Source organism: Ixodes scapularis, unplaced genomic scaffold, assembly GCF_016920785.2.
Source record: "Ixodes scapularis isolate PalLabHiFi unplaced genomic scaffold, ASM1692078v2 PGA_scaffold2__306_contigs__length_199485367, whole genome shotgun sequence".
In the NCBI taxonomy this organism is placed as follows: Eukaryota; Metazoa; Arthropoda; class Arachnida; order Ixodida; family Ixodidae; genus Ixodes; species Ixodes scapularis.
Window position 1 is genome coordinate 143994782 of NW_024609857.1, and position 16938 is coordinate 144011719.

At 45.4% G+C, this 16938-nt stretch overlaps 1 protein-coding gene across 1 annotated transcript in view; it reads right to left on the reverse strand.

Annotated features, from left to right (window-relative positions):
* LOC115326954 (enteropeptidase) overlaps positions 1-5454 on the reverse strand; it is a 52945-nt gene extending 47491 nt beyond the window's left edge. The window contains 2 exon segments of the mRNA XM_042292054.1: positions 5304-5376; positions 5379-5454. Of these exon segments, the coding sequence (XP_042147988.1) occupies positions 5304-5376; positions 5379-5454 (149 nt within the window).
* Positions 5455-16938: the final 11484 nt, after the last annotated feature.

The following is a 16938-nucleotide window of genomic DNA, read 5'->3' on the forward strand; positions in this document are numbered from 1 at the left end:
TGAAACCCCTCAGGTAGATCTCTTACAGAATCGGCGCCAATTGGGAGCCAATGTACATTCACCTCCTTTGGACATATTTTTTTCCCTCAATCTCCAGAACGGTCATTGTCCGGTATTTTTGGAATAACCTCATGCAAATATCTATGTCTATCCCTAACGCTTGCAACCTAACCAAATTGTTCTCTAACAGAACCTTCACTCGATGCAACAACCCACGTTGCACTCCCGACTGCGAAAGTCTCCCAGTAGGTCCACAAACTCCTCGGAATTGCGGAACGACAAAGCGTTGCCCATACGAACAACCGACAGCCCCCTCGTCAAAACTTCTGAGAGGACCGATTGCCACGTTCCCTCTTTATTATTCACAATATTCAACAGCATGTCAGCCTCGTGATTTTTGAGGAAGAATTTCTGCGAAAGCTTGCTCCTATTGACCTCTCTTTCATTTCTCAGCATCCCTTCAAGCCCACAGTCGTCCAGAATATGGAGATTCACTTTGGCGTGCGGGTTTATAAACTTCGGTCAAACAGGGAGATGTACAGGGACGGATGCAGGTGTTTCCAGAGGCTAAAAGGGGGGGGGGGGGGGGGGGGGGGCCCTTAGCGAAAACTAATACGTTTGAAATATACCACATTCTAATTTGAGTGTATTTGAAATACAGTTCATAATTGTAAGTACACGAAAAATATACCGAAAATATAAACTTCTTTTTTTTTTACTTAGTACAAAAATATACTTCTAAAAATCATTTTAAAATACCTTTACTTAAACTACATTTGAAGTTCCCTTCATGCGTTTTGAAATATGTAAATACTAAATTGATAGGCACGAAATACCTTTCACATATATTTCTTGAAATATTTATTTAATTCATGCCAAATATACTCCAACCCTAACAAAATGGAGCAATCACAAATACGTGCAGAATACTCTTAAAATACCTGAAAATCGTAAATACTGTTGTGTTATACTCTAAGTACCTTTTGACTGCAATACTTTGGTAGTTTGACTTAAACTACCAAAATATTGAAAAGCTCCCCTTCTGAAGTTCACTTCAAGCAGATATGGAGTACACTGAAGCGCCTAAATACAACATTTGATTAATTTGTCAATGGAATTGCGCAGCATCGCACTGATAAATCAGCCCAGTTTATGTTATTGTTTCCTTTTTTCTATCAAGAACACACCTGATCAGTTCCTTGCACACCAATCACAAACGGGGTTCGGGAACTACAACCACAACATTTGCTGATGCTGGAAAGCTTCAGCAGGTGCTGTGAACAGATACGTTTGGCGTGGTTTTGTTAGCACAATGGTAGTTCACTGAACGTGTATACTCACCATTGTACGTGATGTGAATAGTGACTTTAATACAGTGACATTAACTACCGTATTAAATAGTCAACTACTAAAAAGGAAAGGCAAAACAACTACTGTAAAACATTTATTTTTCCCGGGCTCAATATTTCAAGATTTAGGTAAAAGTTTGAGTTTTGGAATAATTCGCAAATTCTAATTTTCGCGACGCGCTGGGATCGCAATATAGATTTTAATGTTTTTACATTTTGCGGCGGGACCTATTTCTCGGAATTGTAGGCGATTCGCGAACTTTGCGAGAATTAGGTCCTCACGAAAATAATGTCGTTTACAGTATCTTAAAGTGAAGAAACTGCCTTGATTCGCTTCGTCCTGAGTGGTGCTACGCAGAGAAGCAATAACATGTATTTATGAGCCGCTTGTGCGGATATTGTTTTAGGGACTGTGCCGAATTGTTATTAGTTGTACCAGTGCCTTTTAGTAAGAGATATCGTCCACGAACTTCAAAACACTGTTTCCCCTTTGACAGACTCCCGAGGAGAAGATCGAATACTTGGAACCTTTATAAGCGCAGAGGTGGTCACCGAAAAAATTATTACCTTCAATATGTAGGCTATATAAGGCTCTAGAGCAGTCAACGGGACTGTGAATGAGCTGTTCAGTGCGTCATGGTGTTTGTGTTTGTGTTCGTTTTTAATGTAGCTTTGTGAGATGTATTTAGTAGTGCCTTCAAATACCACAGCGACACTATTTGCTGACAAAATCGAAAATAAAAAAACAATTGTGTAACCGGTTTTTAGTGCAAAAATGGCATCTTGAGTGTGAAGGAATAATATTTTTGGTATATCTAAAGTATTTTTTGATTCATATTTATAATGTATTTTAAATACCTTACGCGCGTCTTTCGAATGCGGCCAAAATAATACAGAATAAATAATGAATATTCGTACTAAATATATTTCACCTTCGTTTGAAGTACGGCCTCTTTTTGCTAAGGGGGGGGGGGGGGGGGGGTAGGTCAGCTGCTCAGAGGTTTGAGAACACCTCCCCCCCTCCCCCCGCTTTGTTCTCTCCCTAAACTTTTAGAAATGTGGACTACAAAGAGGGGGGGGGGCACCTGAACCCCTCCCCCCTTGCCACTCTGTATCCGCCACTAATTATGTAGTATTAAGGGAAAGGTTAATGGAACACAAAATAGCAATGAGCTGAAGGGCGCAAAATACGGAGATTGCCAAATAGGTGGATAAGTGCAAAGGGCGTGCCCCTGTGTAGAGTGAGTCTAAAACTTTATGTTAGAAGATGACCCCAGAAAAAGGTTGATGATGGAGATTATTAGAATAGCTGGTCTGGGGAATCGTATTAGTAACCCCTGCAGCATTTTAGATAAACAAACCAGGTCTTTTTCACGTCCCTACTTCCGTGCCGCGAGTCATGAGTACTTTATACGACTCATTTTTCTCGGGCTCAACATCTGTTTACATTTTACCGGAATAGTCCGCGGGACATATTTTTCTCGAATTGTATGCCATTCGACAAATTCGCGAAAATTAGGTCCTCGCGAAAATTAAGTCGTTTACAGTAATGGACCTTTTCCACATACCGACGACACCAGGCGGTGGCTGCACGAAGTAAAAATCGAGGAAGTGACCTACCTGCGCCACCAATCGATAATGGGAGCTACGCTACCCGTTTCTTCGCTCTCTGAGCAGCGGCGCCTGCCCAACGCGATTTTAAGAGGGCATCCGTGGCGTCCACCGAAACGTCGTGTTTTCCTTTCCGTCGACGTTCTTTTTTTGTGTAACACAATTATATATATGCTGCAGTTAAGTGTTCTACTCGCTGATATGCAGCCTCCTTCCGAATTTCCTCGATTTTTCGTTCCGACTTCCGCCGCTTGGCATCGGGCGCTCGCGCGTGCGCAGAACGCTTCTCGGAAAAGGTCCATTGGTTACGCTTTCTTTGTATTAGGGAGTTTTAGCGAGTCGTTTTTCAAGCACACGGTTCCGAAATCACGAACGGTACAGCTGGTTCGTTCCGTGAAACCGTACGTCAAATTTCACATACTTTAGCGAATCGTGAAAGTGGCGCGACCGTGTAAACGATGATGATGATCGGTTTAACGGTGGCGCCATCTTCTAGTAAACATGTGAAACATTCTGCAACGTGTAATAAATCCGTGCCGACGGTGGCGGACACCGTGGTGGTGGCTCGTGTTTCCGGCGTACGACTGATGCAAACAAGACGGCCGACGTAACATTTGCCGGTCGGAATTTCAAGAACTGCGAAGCTAGATAGAGTAAAAAGTGTCTGAACGACCGTAAAGGTATGTGGTGTGTCTCCGTCATCTTGAACTTGAAGGATCGTTCACGTTGTGTGCCGTCGAACCAAATCATTTCGTCTGCTCGCGGTCGCCACGGCAGCTAGTCTGCCGCAGATCGCAAAAATTTACTAGCATGCGCAGTTTACAGTATTCACGATCGCTTACCATTGTGAGTAGTCCTCGAAATGATTTGGTTCAACTCTCAAATGAAGCAGACTAACAGGACGGCAAATCGCCTCCCGCTGTCCTAAGCCTAACGCTCGGCTGGGTCGGCGAAGGCGGTCGCCGAACCGACCGCCATCTTTTTTTTATTCGAGTCGTGAACGGTGCCGGCTGCGTTGCGGTGACGACTCCAGCGGCCGGAATGGGAGAAACGAACGAGAAGAGCCTCCCGACTCCCCGAACGACTCGCGCGCGCATGCGCAGTGGCGTCTCGGATGCGTTCGAGGGCGAACCGTTCGTGTGGAAACGACCTGCTAAAACTCCCTACCGGATTTTCTTTTTTTTCCATTTTGTTTTATATACGGCGGAGGGGAAGAGAGGAGGGGGGAGAAGGGGAAATATTGGAGAAGAAGAACCTGTTTATGTGGATTTGACTCAGTGGTTTTCCAAGAGTACTAATCTGGGGACTTGTGATGAAGTTTATGACGCCGGGGTATTGTTTGAAAAGGAGACAGACGGCTTTCGGGGCGGGGGGGGGGGGGCGGGGGGGCGGCGGGGTTAGCGGTTTCGGCGGTCGGCAGGCAGGTGGCAGCATTGCGGCTTCGTTTGGAAAGCGCAAGAGTATCACATCTATGTGTGAAGTGCCGGGACGTGTGGGGATTTATCGTTGGGTCCCTTTTATCTGAAGGAACTGGTGTCCACAAATGGCGAGGAGGAAAAGCTATTTAACGTGTGGCTGGCCAATAAACCTTGGCTGTGTTTGGGACTGGGTGTGGTGTCCATTTTTCTTGTTTTCCTCAGTCTCCGGGTTTTAATGCAGTAAATGCTTTTTAACTCTACCCCCCAGTAAGCAAATATTTTCCGTCCATCGATCCAACCGTTTGTCCGTGTATTTTCCACTAAATTTAGCGGGGAAAGTGGCGTCGCGTGACTTATACACCCTGGGGAAATTGACGGACGTGACCTATACGTCTCTGAGGTTCCCCGCTAAATTTAGCAGGAGAATACATGCATTGTGAACAAACCATTAACTCGGTTTCTCGCTAAATCTTGCGGCAAATTGACGTCACGTGACCTATACACCAATTCAGTTACCCGCTAAGTTTAGATGGAAAATTCACGTCTTGTGACCTAGACACAAATTCAGTTTCCCCGCTAGCGGGGAAATCGACGTCACGTAACTTGCCGTCACGTGACTTATACAACCATTCCATTTTCCCGTAAGATTTAGAGGAAAAATATACGTCAAGTGACACCAATTCCCTCAACAATTCCCAACAATGCATTTAATTCATTATAGGACTTTGAAGGTAAAGCTCGCTGCCCACTTTTTCAAAGATGAATTGTTCGACTATTGTTTGAGTATTTTATCAATGATAGTTTTGTTTGTACTTTGCCAATTCTGTTCCTTTTTTATGTGTTTATCTTTTTTTATGGTATGTCCTTGCTAAATGAACCCTTAAGGTATTTCAAGAGATAAAAGCGGAAGGGACATCACTCTTACTGTATGCAATGAGCTGCGGTCAAAATGATCCATGCGCTGATGAGAACCCCACCGCAGAAGGTGTGGCCTGTGCTCTTGTTGTAGAGTCCGACGACCCACGGCCAATGACCGTGCACCGCCTTAGTGCCATTGACGATTCGTTCCGACACATCAACAATCTGTTGACGCCGACCGCACTGCCTGTTGCAACGTGAAGTAACTTCGTCCTTTCTTGAGCTTGCAGTCACTGAAATCCCTATAAAAAAAAAAAAGTCGTTAAGGCTGGTTTACATTAAGCAGTTTTCATAGACCGCTCTTCCCTCTCCTCTACGCTGTCCGCAAAAAGGACGCGGCTATTGCGCATGCGCGCCGCTAGCCTTGTCTGCAGTCTGCAGATGTCCAGATCTCGTATTGGGTTGCGGAACGGAAGTAACCATCTACGAGAGCTCTCCATTTACGTTTTAGTGGGATTGACTGCGTCGCAACCACATGTGACAGCTTACGACAATAAAACACGTTGGTGCCATCTTTCGGGTGGCCTGGACCACTCCAGATATGCGCATATTAAGACCTAATATGTTTTTTCCGTCGATTTTCATGGATTTCTGTAACGTTTGGCTGTGTAACCACTGACTGCAACGAAAAACCGACACTGAAAAACGTTACGATCATAGGAAACCCTATGCACCAACTCATGTCAGGTAAATCATGCCTCGTCCGGTAAATCTGTTTACCTTTTGCCCCTCCATCTGAGACTCAAGGAGTTCAAATAAAGATTATTATTCTTATTATGTTTACAAACAAATTGGAGCGCCCCTTGCGGCACGCCATCGGCGCCGCGCATACGCGATGGAGTGTGGGCAAGAAGCTTCGCATTCCGCGTTACCAAACCATTGGAATGTGATGATGTTGTCGTTGTTGGTGTCGGTGTGAGTCACCATGCTTTTTTTCGAGTTGTAATTGTTGATTCTACGTGTTCCTAGCAATTTCTTACTACTATAATGACCTGAGCGAAATTAACGAGGCTCGTTACACCGCAAAGCTTCGTGTAAATTATGTGACGCGCGGCGATTCATTCCGCGTGAACGCCAAAGAATGGACGCTGAAGCCTGATTTACAAAAATGAGATGCTGCTCGCTATTTTCACATCTGAAGTAGCTCAAGCTGCAAATACGTGTACGGTAGCTGCGATACTCGACGTTAATGTTGAAAATCGCAAGCAGAATAGAACCAAGCGAATCAGGCGTAACAATTCGGTAATAGCCACTGGTAACAATTATCAACATCTCGTATCGATTGTTTATACGGAGCCTACTTACCAGAAAAAAAATCTTCAATCTTAAAAGTTCTTAGAGGCCTGCAGATACTTCTTGTCGCAACGTTTGGTGTACCGGCCGCTATCGTTTGAACGGGTCCATATTACATCAGCGAATGACGGTTTAGCGAACAGCGACATTTGAGCGAATCGACGTTTTAGCGAATAATGGGGGCGCGCGACAGTCTGTGGCGCCTCAGTGTAAAAATGTGAACCCACTTACCCCCCCCCCCCCCCCCCCCCCCCCCGAAAACGCCATTTCGCGGCGTCCGACTATTCGCTAGAGTGTCACTCGGTGGAACGTGGGCGTTCGCTAAAACGTCATTCCATCAAGTGAGTACCTCCCCATTTGAACAAGCAGACGACAGTTTGAGACGAGTTTGAAAGAGCAAACAACAGTTTGAACGATCTGTAGCGAGGGAGTTTGAACGATCTGTAAAGACGAGGTGTGCCGAGACGATGCACTAGTCGTTTTGTTTTGTGCTGAGTAACAACTGTGTCCATTAAATTGCAGCACTGGCCGCTGTCCGACTACCAGCCGAATCCGCAAACCTCACTCCAATCGAGGCGCCCCTCCACTTCCTCAAGAAGGGCGCGAGGGCCGGCGCTGTCCAATCGCAACGAAGGATAGGCGAGGCTGCTTATCCGTCCTCGCGATTGGCCAGCGCCGGCTCTCGCGCCTTCCTTGAGGAGGTGGAGGGGCGCCTCAATAGACCCTTTCTAGAGTAACTGTATATGCTCCGCTTGCGGAGCAGAGTACCGCAATGGTGCCATTCTGGAGCCAAGCACTGCGGGAAGCCACGGTCGGTTTTTGCAGGGGACGCGAAGGCGCCAACGCGAGACGGCGTGCTGTGGCGTGCTGCGGCGCGCTGCGGAAGGAAAATAGTGCGGCGTGCGGCGACGAGCCGCGCAGGCGCCATCATCGTTGTCCCGTCGTTTCCTGTTTCCCTCTCGATTGCAAAAATCGCACCCTCGGATCCTGCGGGTCGCGTGTGAAGTGAAGTCGTCAATTCATTGCGGTAAACGACGCAGCGGCTGACGAAAACGCCGTCCCCTCGCTTTCGCACGAGAGCTCGCCGATTCGCCAGGACCGCCGGATGTGCCGGTCGCGTATCGCGTATCACTCCGCGAGAGCCGCAGACGCGAGCAACGCGATCGCCGTCCGTGTCGTCTGCTTCTCATACCTTGGAAACGGATGTCCTAAAACATCACTCGCGTTACAAAAAAAAACAGGATTGTATTGTACCCAGTTGACGCACATAATGTTCAATGACTTAGGAAGCTTTCGGTTTGTTCGATGTTAGTCTAAGATCTATATTTGGCGAACTCAAAGCGGAAAATATGTTCCCCCGAAACTCGGCGCTCTGGAAGGCCGCTTTCCCGCACGAAGGTCGGATCCAGTTCTGCGCACGTGACCACTCCTCCGCCAATACGGAGATGGCGGCGAAAGGAAAAGGAACGCGATACTCTGGCTCTGCAAGCAGAGCCTATACAGTTACTCTAACCCTTTCCGAAATTCAGTGCCATCTGGTGGCTGAAATGGCGGCTTAAATTTTGCCGTACTAATGGCGCCAATGAACCTGTAGCCTGCAGTATTTTATCGGGCACCATCACTTTCGCAAGTTAACGGCAGACGAGAATGGGGTGTTGGGGTGTTACATAAGGGGACAAGGGGTACACCCCTTGTCCCCTTATGTAACACCCCAAAACAATAAGTCGACGTTCAGTCCACAGACGTCGAACCGACGATACCAACTTTCAAGAGCGGCTTGACAGTAGACCAATACAACTTATTAAAATAGTTAATGTGCGCATTAAAGACTAGAGTAACACACTCAAAGATTTTTTTTTTTTTTTTGCCCTGCTGCAAGATTTCTTTTTTTTTCTAACTTTTGATACGCACATTAGCCATTTAGTATGTTATAACCAAGCGCTATCAAGCCGCTCGATCATCTGTTGCAGTGTCGATGGCCACAAAGATGCAACCAGTCAGAACGAAGCGTCAACACAGATAGACGCCTTGATGAAGTTCTATACATCAAGGGGCTTTGAAGTCGATTATGTGCTACTAACAAATTGGCTGGGCCCGAGTTCTAGAAATGAACACTTACGCAGCTCTTGCACTCATTTCCTGCTTCGCATCGTGCTAACGTCTCCAATATGTAGGCCTCGAATCTTCAGCTTAGGAGTATCTTCAACATGTTCCTTCAGCGATAAACAGAAGGCTGCCATTAGTACTGCACATAGGCCATTTTTCAGATGACGATAGTAGTGATCGAAGTGGCCAGATTGAATTTTGGAAAGGGCCTATTGGAGTGAGGTATGCGAATTCGGCGGTTAGTGTCCGACAGCGACCGGACGGCTTTCTTGGCGAACTTCCCTTCGACAAGTTGCCCTATGATGAGTTGCCCTATTCGACAAGTTGGCCTTCAAGGATTTGCCCTTTGACTAGTTGGCCTGCGACAAGTTGGCATAGAACCATCGGAGCAGCACAGCTGCCGCACACGCACTTCATTTTCGGGTGCCAGCGCGACAAGGACGAGCGTGTATGGATGCCTATACCTGAAGTCCGTTGAGTTTGTCCAGGCGTAGTAGTTTTCGCACTGCTTCTTCATTGGTTACGTCGACGACGACACCTCCAGGGGTGGTAAACCGGTGACGGAGAACACTTATACCTGCCGTCGCGTTTATTTGATTACTCCGACACAAATGATTTTGCTGTGGAGCTTCACATTTTCGCTTTTTGCGTCCAGGAGTACTGGAATTTTAGTATTTCTTTTTCGCTGATGCTGAAGAAGAGTCACTTTTTTTCAGAGAGATTGCCCATCTTGTTGCCGTCGGCCTGGACGTCACTCCTCATTGTTGACTCTGACGATTCGCCAGATTGTCGATTGCCTGTTTTCAACGCTTTATGGTAAAACGTGGACGTGGTGTCTCTGTATTGGTGGTTTCTCCCCCTGTCAGAGAAGCTGTGGCTCACCGCTGGGTCTAGCCTTGGCCTGGTAGGTCATGGTCTCACTGTCAGTGTACCTTGATGATGGCCAGGGTTGTGAAGTTCGTAGGTACAAGTAACTGGATAAAGGAATTTAGGTACTTTTGTTGTACCTAAGCTACAAACCTAGGTGCTTTCATTTCACGGTATCTGTATCTGTTTATTAGGTATAATTTCCAGTAACTTGTAGCGTAGTGAAGTTACTTTTTACAGGTAGTTTTCTATTCACTTCGTCAAAATGGTAGAAGCTATAAACCTTGAAGTATTAACAGACCACCATGTGCCGTGATTAACGTTCAGTTGGGTACGACCTGGGAGACACTAACTTGATCGAAAGACGTTTTAGCGAATGAAGCCCCTCCCATGATGTTTCATTGAACGACACTTTAGCGAATGGCGGTGTTCATTTGAGCGAACGGTGGATTAGCGATGCCGCTCCAGCAACACCAATTCATCAAATCGCTTCTGAACTCCGTTTAGGGAAAATATCGACCTGATTCCTTCATCTCAAACCAAAATCGACTTCATTGCGTGTTCGAAGCTCCTATGACAGCTATACAAGGGAGGAAATAACTTAAAAAACGTGCGCAGTTTTTTTTTTTTTTTTTTTTTTTTTTGCCTGCATTTTGTCCTGGTGGTGGGTCTCTTCTGCCATAAATACAATATAAAATATAATTGAAAATAAATTATAATTGCTATCGTAAGGCAATGTTACATCGCGTATATAATACAATTTCCACTTAATAACTCAGACTCAAAATTTGCAGTTATCAATACTGAAAAAGTTGCGAAAGAAATGAAAGCTTATTTTTCTTCCGATTAACGAAAAAAAGGGGGAAAAAAAACGAGGAAGCTTGAAGCCCTTCGCTTGTCGTCGCGAAGGTAAGGTGCATTTGCACTCGACTCATGCGTTTCTTCATGCGGCCGACGTCTTCTGGGCCCGTCGACGTCAGCACCGGCTCCGGGAGCAAGAACGTCAACAAGCGAGATTAAGCGGTTACGGCGGAAGCTCTGGCCTTTCTGAACCAATGGGAGCGTGGAAATAAGGCGCATGAGGACTCAACTCCGATGTGGACATCGTATTGACACCAATAAAGCACATTTATTGAATTCGTTTTTGTGTGTATCCTGAGTATAAAAAGCTTTACTTCCAATATATTCTGACACATTTGGGGAAAATAAATAAGGTATCTTTGAGGCAACTGTATCTGTGGCTAAGTACATTTTTAAGCGAGTACCTAGGTACGTACCTAGAAGTCTTTTTTGTGTGAGTAACTGTAACTGTATCTTAGGTACATTTTTGAAGTAACTTTTGCAACCCTGATGATGGCACACCGCGATGATTCGTATTGTAACAAAGCGCCGATAGGTAACGAATTTAGGAAAATATTAGGAAAAATACAACGATCTGTAAAAATAATGCTTCTACACAGGCACACTTTTCTGTGCGATCGCTTTTTTGCAAAACACGTAAACGGCCAGTTACTGCGAACAGCGAAAAGGTTGCAGCGAATGACGTAACTTGGAGTGCACACGATTATATCTGAGAAATGGGTTTTTCGCCAACTACTAAAATGACTATGTGAAACGTTGCCAAGAGTTCAGTGTGTTTCAAGAAAGCTTAAATAACGTAAAGTTAATCCGCCATGAAATTCTATCCGATATCTCCGCTGCACTATATATGACCATTGTAGTACGACTGCTCACATCCCTAATAGTTTAATAAACGCGTAGTTTTGCTTATGATCTTCTTGCTTCATGATTTGGTCATCGGCTTTCTTATCGGCTCATAGCGCCATCTCAGTGAGCGCGGAGCGATAAAGAGGCTGGAACTCACCTCGCCCTGTGCTCCTTAAACTCTCACTGAGGTTTTTTAGAATATCATACGCAATTTTATCGCTTGCTAGCGCTAAATTTAGCGCTTTCAATAGCGCACGAGAAGCAAGAAAGTTGTAGAATAACATTTCTCCGCCGCGACGCAGAACCCCACCTTCTCGCGCTTGCATCGCCACCAAGCCTACAGTCACAATTTTTATTTCACACACAAAATGCTGTAACTTTAACAAAAAAGAAGTTTTGGTCTAGAGCAACATTTTAGATTTGTTTAAACATGAAAATGCGACGCGAGCGATCGTTTGGTCGCGTCCGCTTGCGTCGCCTCGGCAAGAGGTGTCTCGTGTTCTGACCTACACACACCGTACCTTCGCCGAGAAACGTTCGCGCGTCGCAAGCATCAAGTTGCCGGTGATCGTTGCCCACCTTACTGGGTTTTCCAAACCGAGTGTCGTCCCGTATAGAAAATCGCAGTCGCGAGGATGCCGCCGACGTCGCGCTTACGACGCCACCATAGCGGTCGCAGCCATGGTTCTGGGATCCGCCATTTTTTAACTGTGCTCGTCTTGACTTTAGCCAACTTCTCATCACGAATCTTCCCATGGAGGAGCGCAAAGACTTTGCGTATGCACGGAATTTCCGAAAAATAGTGTACGCTAAAATAGAGCACGCAAAGCGGAAAACGTGGTTAGCGTTCGGCGCATGCGCAGTGACGACGACGCTATTTTTGCGTATGCAAAGATTAGCGTGCGCTATTCTAAAACTCTCTACTGACCACATAGGATTTTCTCTGTAACGCGTATAAGGCAGTATTGATAACAGGTTTTTCTGATACTTACGAAACCTGTGGAATTGGCGAGAGTGAGTCGCGACTATAGCCTGTAGCTCTCAATCTATAGAGCAGCGTCTCTGGCGACCTAAATTGAATATTTTTCGGTCGCCTTTCGGTTGTGCGTCATCACGCTGTCTCACACTGCTCCCGGGGGCACCAAGCTGGCACAGTGAAACTGTAAGTACGATTTTTCTCAAAAATAACAAGAACAAAAAAGCTCCAAAGAAGGTTATCGTGTCGTTTAGAATTAGACGCTGAAAAAGCGATCCGTATTTTTCGGTTGTTTATTAAAACTAGAAGTGGACGAATAGAGGTTCCAATCGAATAACGCTGCGTCATTCATAGCGTTCACAGTGCTTGGGAAACCAAAGACATCTCTTTGCAGTGTTAAAGCTAACAGCGGCGCTTCACTATTCTACTTTGACCGCTATTGGCACTCGCCTCGTTTAAACGTTGTTTTAGGTCCTTTCTACGCTGCGTTACCGCGCGTATGCAGATGCTGACACAGGCTTGTAATCGGCCGCGGCTCGCACATGAACGCACATTGCAGTGCCGCTTTAAGCTTTATGCAAACTTTACATGATCGTGTCATATGGACACGCTCTCACCCTCTAGAATTTATCTATAGGCGCTCCTTCTTTTTATGCTCGTATTTCTTAGAAGAGGTCATTTTCACAAGTCCGCCATATCTTGCTTACTTATACTCTGGGCAGCTCCTCCCACCTCTGTCAACTTAAGCAGAGCGAACGCTGGAGAGGAGGTCTTCTCTCCAGCCTTCGCTCTGACAAAGAGGAAAGGGATGGTTTGAGCTTCCATTTTACACTTAACATGTCACCGACTTAGGGACACGGATTCCATACACGCTCGCTTCATCAGTATAAAGGACTCGAACTAAAGGACTGAAATAAGGTGTTCACGAATTCACCCGCAAAGCGTAATTTGTTTTAAATTTCCGCTTTAGAAAAGTTACTGTAGCAGAGGCCAACACGTGCTGCACGTTTAGCTACACCCGTGAGATGCCCCTCGATGCTTCAGTAATGTATCACATTGTATATTGTTTTCATGGCCAGCGTGTGGCAGCGGGCGGGCTGTAGCCTTACCGAATATCATGAAGTCTAAAACGTATTCTTTGCGCTGTGTCTGTCTGTTTTACTAGGCATAAGTTATCGCAAAAGCACGCACACTCACCGGATGTGGCGACGCCAAAAATGATCGTTAAAAGCGCTACAGGGAGTAAGACTCTACAGATGAAATAACTGACGATATGTTGATGCCTCAGAGATATCTTCTGCATCTCAAGACCTTAGATCACAACTGACGGTGATACCTTCCAACGCTACACACCTAAATATGTAACGAATAAAGTAAAAAAAAAAATATAGAAAGAGGGCATCTGTTATTATACTAGCCGACAAAATTTGCAGGCGGGGAAGAAAATGTCTACTAAAATTGCCCTTTACTCTTATAAACCCACCACTGATTCTGTTGAATTTCATGCGAAACAATTATCGCTTTCTTTATTATGTTTAAGGTCAACATTTTTTAGTTCACAAAGAAGACTGCACTGGTCATCAAATCACCGAATACAAAACCTTTTAATATAGTTTCCGTACAGTGCATGGCATTTCAAATACACAGCTGCGAGCAATCTTTTTTTCGTGTCTGCGGAAGAGTCTTGGACGGCCTGAGTCAGACAAATATCATTAACCGAAGGTTAACCGCAGGCCAGCATTTAGAGGAAGTCTGAATTATAGCGAGTTCGTTTCACACGCACTGGCACCGTTCGAGTTCTCTCCCAGAATGCATCGCACTTACAGAGTGTTGCACGGAAAACTGGACTCAAACGAACCCGCCAACTGCACCGAGTGCAGAAGACTGATGCTGCCGCCATCTATGTTGTAGAAAAGGTACCGACTTCAAACCGAAACTAGCGTCTTTCTGATCGGAGTGATGCGTCGGAATGCGAGAATGCAGTCGCTACCAACGTTTATCTACAAACGTTGGTCGCTGCAATTTGTAGTTTATAGTTGCGATGACTTCAAGCAGCTCGGCTGCCGTAAAGATAGTTACAGACGGCGTAAATTTCCGCAACCAGCTGTCTACAAAGCAGCGGGTTGCGATCTTTCAATTATTTTAACCGTTTACACTGAAGAAAACTGATGATGCTGTCCGAGCAGAAGCATGATCCGTTTGAGCATGGTATTGTGCGTGAACCACTGAAAGGGTGCGGCTTAAAACTAGCCTATTGGAATATCCAGCAAAAATGGGACTTTCGATTTGGAGCGTCATTATAGGTGGATCAGATATTAGCCTTGTTGAGGGCGTCGAGAACGAGAGAATTCTCAAACAAAATACGACGGGTCAAGTTAGCTGACGTAGGTAAATGTTAAACATGATGTTGCTCAATCCTCGGGTAAAGTTACCATTTTCAGCTTTCTCTGATGCTTATTGGGCAGTCAGAGGTTTCTGCTGGGGGAGTTTTGTCGACAAATGTTAAATTTTTCACCCGCACACGGATGGTGATAGACATCTCGGGGGCCGCTGTAGCGTTTGTTCTGAGCATTCCTTAACACACTGGTATATTTCAGCGTTTGTCCGGCAACAGAGCGATTTAAAACCTGCAAATAAATCACGGGTTGTCAATTGCTTCCTTCGGGAAATAGCAGACGCTCACAATTCAAGCTCGCGTTTGATTTCGTGGCCCGCGGGACGCGATTTCTATCAGAAAATCTACTTTTTTTTTTTTTTTTTCCCGTTCGGTTCCGCGACACATCGTAGCAGTCGAACCCTCGTCGTCTGCTCACGCTCCTCGCCGGCCCCACCGGAGCGAGGCATGACGGGATTGCATTTTGGCGCACTCCCGATTTTCTCGGTGCAGCGAGTGCATGCACGCGTGGGGTGTCAGCGCTGAAACGAACTCGGAGAGTGCAACCACTCGTGGAGTGCCGGCCGAAACGAACCCGTTCCACGCTGCGAGTGGGCACGCGTGGGCACGAGTGCCGTGAAACGAACTCGCTATTAGAAGACCACCTTTTTGGGTACCTGTATATGACATGTGTGTAACAAAAACGCACAAAAAAACTGCCCCGTCCCGTCTATTCATGCTTAATGTGCGCGACCGACTAGTCCACCATTTTAAAGCACCCCCCCCCCCCCCCCCCCCCCCCAAGAGAAAAGAAAAAAAGTTTTGCAATGTTTCAGCAGCGAGACGCATTTTAGTTTATGAGCGCTTTCGATCGATCCCAAACATACCTTTATTCCGGAATTTATCAAAGCCCATATGAGCAATTTCCGAAATGTACTTCTATCTCGGCACGTCGAACCCAAATAGAAGCATTTTTGGGGAAATTGCTGAAATGAATATCTCGGCGTCAATATTGCGCTCTACGAATATATAAAGGTGTCACAAGTAACTTGCATCAAACTTGACAAAAAAAAAAAAGAACGTCAAACCAACTGCATGTTGTTAGAAAGCGTCTTGAGAAAGTGCACAGGTTTTTTTTTTCATTGCGCCTAGTTAATTAATTTAATTAGTACTAATTAGCTAATCTTTAATTATTCCTTTAAAAGCCAAGTTGTGAATTGGAAAGCTGTAGAGCGCATTAAGAAACGCCCAATCACGGTGTTTCCTCCATGATACACTTTGTGCCCTTCTTTTTATTAGCCTAAAAAGAAAGCCCGCTAAAAATTTTTAAAAAAAGACCACGTAACAACGCGCTTTCACGTCGCACTTGCAGCGCTCTCAGACGTGCTCTGGAAAAACGAAGTGTACCTTATCACGGGCGCGCTGTCTAAGACAATGTTTTGCAGCAGCAGGTGCTCGCGCCTATCTTCGGGGAATACTCCAACACCAAGCCCTGTCTCGGACAGTGCGCCTTTGATAAGGTGGACTTTGTTGCATCAGAGCACGTTTGAGAGCGCTGCAATAGCGACGCGCGGACGCGTTATCGCGTCGTCTTTTTTTTTTTTTTTATTTCACAATTTTTTTAGGCTAATAAAAAGAAGCGGGCCAATCGTGTCATGTAGGACACACCATAATTGAGCGTTTCTCAATGCGCTCTACAACTTTTCATTTCACACCTCGGCTCTTAAACGAATAATTAAAGATAGCTAATTGGTCTGAATTGCGTACTGAAAAAATTGTGCACTTTCCCAAACCGTTTGCTATCAACTTACAGTTGGTTTCACCTTCATAGAGCGTTCCGTTTATTTGTAAAGTTTGGTGCCAGTTATCTGGGACACGATGTGTGCATATATACTATACAGGGTGTTTCAGAAAACGCAGGCCAAATCGCTCCTGCGAAAACTGAGCATCGCACAGAAAAAGGTTGATGCCGTGTTGGTGTCTGCCCAAGGGCCCATTTAGGGGAAATGATAACGTTTCGAAGAAATTGTTTTTTTTTATATATATTTAAAAAAGGAACTTTTTTATTTGTTCATTTGAAGGTCATAGTTTTAATTAGAAACTTACTGGGCATCATCAAGGTGATTACGTTGGTCTATTTTAGTATTTAGATAAGGCAATTTGGGCACACACATACAACATGACTGATGTAAACTGTGCGGTAGCAGCGTTTACTAAACATATCGTATCTGCACTTGAGCACTTCGTTCCTAAGAAACGTCCTCAAACAACTCGTTATCCTTACTGGTATTCTTTCTAGCTGAGATCAGCTTTATGATC